We start from the raw sequence: 8081 nt of genomic DNA, 5'->3' as shown, positions 1-8081 counted from the left end.
AACACATAGACCCCCCAACCCATACACCATTTTCAAGCTCTAAACCTCCACTATACTAGTGATCATGAATTAAGCTCCTTTTCTCGAAATTCTCAATATTAAGGGAGTTATGAGCGTTTAAAGTTTTTCAAAAGATTCCTCCATTTTTCGGCCATTTTCCCAACACATAGACCCCCCAACCCATACACCATTTTCAAGCTCTAAACCTCCACTATACTAGTGATCATGAATTAAGCTCCTTTTCTCGAAATTCTCAATATTAAGGGAGTTATGAGCGTTTAAAGTTTTTCAAAAGATTCCTCCATTTTTCGGCCATTTTCCCAACACATAGACCCCCCAACCCATACACCATTTTCAAGCTCTAAACCTCCACTATACTAGTGATCATGAATTAAGCTCCTTTTCTCGAAATTCTCAATATTAAGGGAGTTATGAGCGTTTAAAGTTTTTCAAAAGATTCCTCCATTTTTCGGCCATTTTCCCAACACATAGACCCCCCAACCCATACACCATTTTCAAGCTCTAAACCTCCACTATACTAGTGATCATGAATTAAGCTCCTTTTCTCGAAATTCTCAATATTAAGGGAGTTATGAGCGTTTAAAGTTTTTCAAAAGATTCCTCCATTTTTCGGCCATTTTCCCAACACATAGACCCCCCAACCCATACACCATTTTCAAGCTCTAAACCTCCACTATACTAGTGATCATGAATTAAGCTCCTTTTCTCGAAATTCTCAATATTAAGGGAGTTATGAGCGTTTAAAGTTTTTCAAAAGATTCCTCCATTTTTCGGCCATTTTCCCAACACATAGACCCCCCAACCCATACACCATTTTGAAGCTCTAAACCTCCACTATACTAGTGATCATGAATTAAGCTCCTTTTCTCGAAATTCTCAATATTAAGGGAGTTATGAGCGTTTAAAGTTTTTCAAAAGATTCCTCCATTTTTCGGCCATTTTCCCAACACATAGACCCCCCAACCCATACACCATTTTCAAGCTCTAAACCTCCACTATACTAGTGATCATGAATTAAGCTCCTTTTCTCGAAATTCTCAATATTAAGGGAGTTATGAGCGTTTAAAGTTTTTCAAAAGATTCCTCCATTTTTCGGCCATTTTCCCAACACATAGACCCCCCAACCCATACACCATTTTCAAGCTCTAAACCTCCACTATACTAGTGATCATGAATTAAGCTCCTTTTCGCGAAATTCTCAATATTAAGGGAGTTATGAGCGTTTAAAGTTTTTCAAAAGATTCCTCCATTTTTCGGCCATTTTCCCAACACATAGACCCCCCAACCCATACACCATTTTCAAGCTCTAAACCTCCTCTATACTAGTGATCATGAATTAAGCTCCTTTTCTCGAAACTTCTCAATATTAAGGGAGTTATGAGCGTTTAAAGTTTTTCAAAAGATTCCTCCATTTTTCGGCCATTTTCCCAACACATAGACCCCCCAACCCATACACCATTTTCAAGCTCTAAACCTCCACTATACTAGTGATCATGAATTGAGCTCCTTTTCTCGAAATTCTCAATATTAAGGGAGTTATGAGCGTTTAAAGTTTTTCAAAAGATTCCTCCATTTTTCGGCCATTTTCCCAACACATAGACCCCCCAACCCATATACCATTTTCAAGCTCTAAACCTCCTCTATACTAGTGATCACTGAATTAAGCTCCTTTTCTCGAAATTCTCAATATTAAGGGAGTTATGAGCGATCGAATTAACTTATCAATGAAAAATATTATGCAATGAGATACAGCACTTCGAAAAGGGAAACTTTGATCAGAAAATTCCTTGAATAAATCAGCCGCGTCAAGACTTTATACTTTATTCTAAGAAATGGATTTACTTATTAAACTAATTTTCGGGAAATTAACTTGATCAGTGAAAATGTGAAGAAAAAGAGATTTTATCGTACATCCACCAATTAGTTAATTGATTGACAAAGCAGTAAAGCCACTGAGGTTTGACTAAATCCAGTCTGAATTAATGCAACTATGATTTATTATCATTGATAAGTTGATAAGCCTATGTTAGACTGACCATATTTAAATAGTTCCAGTTTGGAAAGTATAATTAGTTGCTTTTTACTGGTTATCCGAAAAGTTCAGAATGAGGTGTAAAGTCGGAATTTTGGTTTTATTGGCAGTAGCAGCTTCGAGCTCGCCATCAAATAGGATGAGTGATCGTGAAGCTATTGAGACCCAAAAACTATACGAGAAGGGTAACTACTTCGAAGGAGACATTCTTTTCCCGGATGGGTTCAACATGAGGAATGGACTCACTTATTTACCTTGGCGATGGACTAATAACACTGTCTACTATGAAATTGGTTCAGAATATAGTAAGTTGTTTGTTTTGAAAATGGCCCCACAGTGAGGACCATAGAGAGAAAATCCGGGCTCGGGGTGAAAACTATAAAGAAAAATTTGGGCCGGAGTGAAACTTGTGAATAACTATAAAATATATTGATAGGGCTCTGTTAATTAATGTTTTTTTATCATATGCATATATGCTCTTTTTATAGACAAAATATTTCATTTCAGCGGATGCACATAAAAATACCATTATCGGAGCACTTAATGAAATTGAAGCAGCCACATGCATAAAATTCGTGCCAAGAACCGACCAACCAAATTACATTCAGATTAAGGTATTTTCTTTCAATCTAAATTCGCATTACAGCGCATTGATTAATATTAAATCTTATTTTTCCTACCCTGACAGTATGAGAGACCCGGCTGTTTGGCATACATCGGCATGATTGGAGGACCCCAGCTAGTAAACCTAGAAATTCCTGGATGCGTCTATCACCATACCGCAATGCATGAAGTTATACATGCTCTTGGTTTCTTCCATCAACAAAGTGCCATCAATCGTGATGATTATGTGGAAATTCTGTGGGAAAACATTGAAGAGGATCATAAATACAACTTCGATAAGCAGGATGAAAGCCTAATCACTGACTTCGGTGTCAAATATGATTACGAGAGCATTATGCATTATGCAGATACAGCCTTTTCCATGAATGGGCAAAAAACTATAATTACCAAAGACCCTGCATACCAAAAGGTGATTGGAAGGGGACGACGTTTGAGTGCTGCAGATATTGCAAAAATCAATATAATGTACAATTGCTAGAAAATTGAAATGAATATTTATTAAAAAAATCTAAAGAAGTTTCTAAATTAGTATCCCTTTCCATGCAGCAGCGAATGCACCAAGTGTTATACTATTATATATATTTGCATTTCTCCTGTTCACTTGTTTGTAGGGTGTAAGGCATCCATACAGTCTCAAATTTTAATCCATGTTTGTCTGTCTGTTTTATCAGAATGTTAGTGGTTTAAGAACCAAGCTGGAGGCCTTCAATTTATCCGCGCTGACTCAGCAACACCATGCCATCTGTATCTCCAAAACCTGGCTGGACGATCCCATATTAAACTCGGAGCTCCCCGAAAGGTATTCCACTTTCCGCTGTGACAGGGACGGGGATGCATCTCGTAAGTCTACCGTCGGTAGGGTCCTTATTGCAATAAAAGATGCAATCCCGGCCAAACTTGTCTTCTCCTCCTCTGGCTTTCCTTTTGCTATGTTGCTCTTTGTGTCTGCCCGACCAACTTCCTTCCGTTCATTGCGTCTTGTGTATACGTCCTTGTGCTTGTTCTTCTCACCTGTATGAAGAATTGTTTGACAGTTTATCTGAACTCCCTACTATCAGATTCCCATCCTTCCCGTTCTTCCTTTAGCCTCCCCTGCTCCACTGGCCTCATCATCCTAGCCTTCAAACAACCTCTCCCATTCTTCCCTTCTACTTTCTTCTTTTATGAACACTCAATTTCAATACCACCAAAAACTCCTTGGGCCGCAGTACATTCTCCAAAATCTTGGCATCTGATCGGCAATAAACTGCATCCCAATATAGAGTTCACCCTGGCGATGAAAAAAGAAGGTCAAGTAACTTTCCCGGAGGTACTGTTGAAGAAGAAGCAAAAGAAAGAAGACCTGGAAATCTAGATCTAGAAATAAGTTATCCTCAGCCCTAAGAACCACACTTATCAGCACAAAGCCGCCTCTTTTAGCCACATGATTCACCGGATGCTATCTCTTCCCATTACCTCGGAGGGAGTGATGAAAAAAACGAAGCATATTTTTGAGGTCGCCAAATTGAATGTTTATTCCGGCTATACCATCAACACTTGATTAACAAATGGAAAGGGACGCTCCAGCGGCAAGCGCTCACCAAGCTAACTCCGAATCAACAGCCCAGACGGGGGAGAGAGATATGGCTTGGATGTCGTCTTCAGCAGGATCGATCAAAGATCCAATCGATGAAATGGAAAGTCTGGGGTACACAAAATTTCTTGCGCTGACATCAGATAAACCAGAGGGAATCTGGAAATACATTTTAGGGAACGCCTAAAGGAAGCAGAATTGACGGATCAGATCAAAGGTCGTCCAAAAGAAACACAGGATTTCCAGGAAGAACGTAAGGTCGGTGAACTGCATAAGAGATACAAGGAAATTAGACGTGACTGAAAGAATAGAAATTTATCAAAAAAAGGAAGGATAAACTTCTCGATGGGTATCAAGGTTCTTCAAATTCATGAGGAGGCTCAGTCTACAACAAAATTATATATCTGTTACAGCACTGGGGACACCATGCATCGGCACACAAATATTGAAGCTCCTTTGAAGTGTTCCGCCATCATGTGCTTGCTTGCCTCTGTGCTAGCCAGGCTCGGGTATGTGGGAACGGAACACTTTCATCCCTCACATATTATTATACAAAACTTTACGTGTCATGTACCAATGTGTGGGTCCTAAACCTGAAAATTCGACGAGCCTATCGGATGAGCAATTAGCGAGATAAACCTGAAAAATGAAAATAAAAAAAATAACGTCTCGCGCACGTGGAGCCGTAAAACTACTCTGAGGTTTCCGTCCTACTTTGGTATCGTCAGACCATCATATTGGAGGATGCCCCCTTTGTTAGTGTGTGAGTACTAAAGAGGATAACAAGAAGAGAGAAGAGAAATGCTCAAAATAACGCTTAAGTTTCTCTTCATCTTATTATAATTAAACTAATTCTGAAGGACCAATTTTCAAAAATTAAAGATGAAGAATATAGAAAATGATTTAGGAAATATATAATATTAAAATCCAGAATCCAACCCTCAGTCCAAGTAAAATGATCTTTCCCCGAATCCAGCTAATCAATTTCCCAATCTAATCAGCCGGTTAGGGTTCCGTTAATTATTGTTTCTACTGACCCCCATCTCAAACTGTCTCGTTACAAATTACCTACAACGAGCGAATGCTCGCCCTGAGCTGATTCTTGTCAGCTCGTTGGGGATTCCCGTCTCCATTTACTCGAGGAGGACGATTAGACCCGAGTCTGTAGGGGGGACTCATCCGAAGTGGCTTTTGCCGCCAAGCGTCACTGGAAGTTATCTGGTACCATGGGAACCAGAATGCTCTTCCGACCGCATACGGAGAGGAGAATTCATGGAAGATGCGCCTTCGGCCCGATTATTTGCGGTTGGCCCCTTGTGGGAGTTTCATAGCGGTTGTGCCCATATCGGGGGAAGAGTTCCTCTTGGCTCAAGCGAGCTGTTGTGCTGTACAACTTGGACGCAGTAGCCCTTAATTGCGCTAGAGGTGTTAGATAAGCCTCGCATCTACTGGTATGAATACTGAGCCTCCACTCAGTATGAGCCAGTCATGGCGGGGCTCTAATTGTAGTCTCCGATCCGTGTCCGAAGAGGACCATGGGATTATACCTACACGGTAGGTACTCACGTTAAACCCTCTGGACCTTCGTCGCTTGCATCCGACAATATATAGCCTGGGCAAATTTATATGCAAGCAAAAAAGTCAGCGATGCATATTAGGGAATTAGTATTACGTGAAAACTTAAATTTTTAAATGGCGATGGATTTTAAGGTTTAGGAGAAAGGTACCAATTATTAGGTTTTTATTTTAAATAAATTAAATAATTATTTTAAATATTAAATGTTGGATATAAATCAATGTCAACTCCGCCATGCTATTAACATAATATGCTGGTCCCAAGCCCAGGTAAAGGAGGAGGGTTTGAGGCAACGTACTCTGTACTATCCTCAGTAACACAAAAATAAAATGCTGAGATCAGGGAAAGAGATAAATAGAGTATAGTTGGAGTTATTCTACTATGCTAAATCCTACCTGATCTCTCTTGGTGGCAGGCCCCGCGACAGGTCGACCAAGAAAATGCATAGAATGTCGTTACAAACATGATGATCGGATTAAGTCACAGCCCTCGGAGAAATGCTAGGGCGTCCACCTCATTCGACGCGGCAGGACGGGCCCCGGTCCTCTCGAGAAATGGGCAAGGGTTCTTGACGCATGGACGGCGTCAGGACGTAAGCAAGTTAGTCCGCACACAACGAACAAAACAAATACGGGTCTGCACGCTAAATGTTGGTACCTTAACTGGAAAGACGGAGGAACTCGCAAGAGCCCTTCGGAAAAGGTGCATTGACATCTGCGCTCTGCAAGAAACCCGATGGTCTGGTTCCAAAAGCTGCGACATTGAACGCGAACGCGGTAAAAATGGCTACAAACTTCTCTATTTTGGTAACCCACACACTCAATATGGTGTTGGCATTGCCATCTCAGAGGGTTTCCGTGATGCCATTAAAGAAGTCGAACGATTTGATGATCAGCTGACGAAGGTCACCATTATATCAGCTGATCGCACTATTCACTTCTTCACCGCGTATGCACCACAGACAGGCCGACCTGATGCCGAGAAAGATGCCTTCTGGCAATTTCTCGATGAAAAGACTTGTCACGTGGCTGCTGACGATTACATAGTCATTGCCGGCGAGCTTAATGGTCATGTGTGTGAAAAGGCAGACGGTAACAGGTGCCATGGGGGAAAGGGGTTCGGAGCGCGCAATGAAGGTGGCGAACGTATAATCGATTTTGCGGACACCCATGACCTTGTACTTATGAATACATGGTTCATCAAACGATTGTCTCATCTTCCCACATTTTATAGTGGGAACAATAAAACGCAAATCGACTATATTCTCATAAGACGCCAATATTTTACCACTGTCACTGATTGCAAAGTCGTTCCCTATGAGACCATCGCACCTCAACATCGGCCGTTGATTGCTGTCCTGCAAATGAAGCCACCGATAAAACGGCGTGAGGAACGCACTGGCCCGCCGCGCATTAAATGGTGGCGATTTGGTGAGAAGAAAAAGGAAACGGTCTCACTCATACGATTGCCAACCATTACGAATGTGGAAGAATCACGGAACCAAATGAAAGACACGATCCACAAAGCGGCCTCTGCAACCCTCGGGGTCACCAAGCCGGGTAAGCGGTACATCAACCGAGATACTTGGCTTTGGAATGATGATGTTGAAATGAACGTCCGTGAAAAGAAACGCCTCTACCACAAATTTCTCGACGATAAAACGCCTGCTAATTGGCAAATTTATAAGAATGCCAACCGGGAAGCAAAGAAAGCGGTCGCTGTCACCCGAGCGAACCATTTCAAAAATCTTTACGATAAACTGGACACTCGGGATGGCGAGAGAGATCTGTATCGACTTGCTAAAAGCCGTGATGAACGCACACAGGATATCGAACACTTCTGTTGTGTTAATGACAAGAACGGTACTTTGCTTACCAACCGTCGAGCCGCAAAGGATAGATGGCGAGAATACTTCGAGCAGATTTCAACTGAAGAATTTGCTCATCCTCCACTTCCACAATCATTGCCGACATTTGGAGCAGTTCCACCAGTCAGCGCAACTGAAGTCGAGGAGGCAATAAAACAAATGAAATCGGGGAAAGCAACAGGACCTGACGACATCGCATCTAAGCTCTGGAAAGCGAAGAGCTGGGACCCAATATGGAAAAAGAAAGGTAGCCCAGCAGAATGTTCAAATTACCGTCCGATCCGGTTACTTTCCCATACCATGAAGATTTTTGAACGCATTCTTCAAAACCGTATTCGCGAAATCGTTGAAATAACCGTGAATCAAACCCGATTTGTCAAGAACTGCG

At 41.6% G+C, this 8081-nt stretch overlaps 1 protein-coding gene across 1 annotated transcript; it reads left to right on the top strand.

The window, feature by feature from the left end:
- Nucleotides 1–2098: 2098 nt before the first annotated feature.
- On the top strand, nt 2099–3197 carry LOC119654948 (zinc metalloproteinase nas-4-like). The gene is made up of 3 exons (XM_038060605.1): nt 2099–2358; nt 2561–2667; nt 2742–3197. Exons 1-3 carry the CDS (start codon nt 2127–2129, stop codon nt 3153–3155), a joined length of 753 nt encoding a protein of 250 aa, XP_037916533.1. The 5' UTR covers nt 2099–2126; the 3' UTR covers nt 3156–3197.
- The last annotated feature ends 4884 nt before the right edge of the window (nt 3198–8081 follow it).

The sequence above is a fragment of the Hermetia illucens genome, chromosome 4 (genome assembly GCF_905115235.1).
Source record: "Hermetia illucens chromosome 4, iHerIll2.2.curated.20191125, whole genome shotgun sequence".
NCBI classification, from domain to species: Eukaryota; Metazoa; Arthropoda; class Insecta; order Diptera; family Stratiomyidae; genus Hermetia; species Hermetia illucens.
This window is presented reverse-complemented; position numbering and strand designations above follow the sequence as displayed.

What these genes read in the sequence shown, in the direction of transcription:
- LOC119654948 (XM_038060605.1), top strand. Translation starts at nt 2,127, where the DNA reads ATGAGGTGTAAAGTCGGAATTTTGGTTTTATTGGCAGTAGCAGCTTCG. An exon ending in TGAAATTGGTTCAGAATATA is followed by an intron (nt 2,359 to 2,560) that starts GTAAGTTGTTTG and finishes ATTTCATTTCAG; the next exon opens with CGGATGCACATAAAAATACC. An exon ending in CAAATTACATTCAGATTAAG is followed by an intron (nt 2,668 to 2,741) that starts GTATTTTCTTTC and finishes CTACCCTGACAG; the next exon opens with TATGAGAGACCCGGCTGTTT.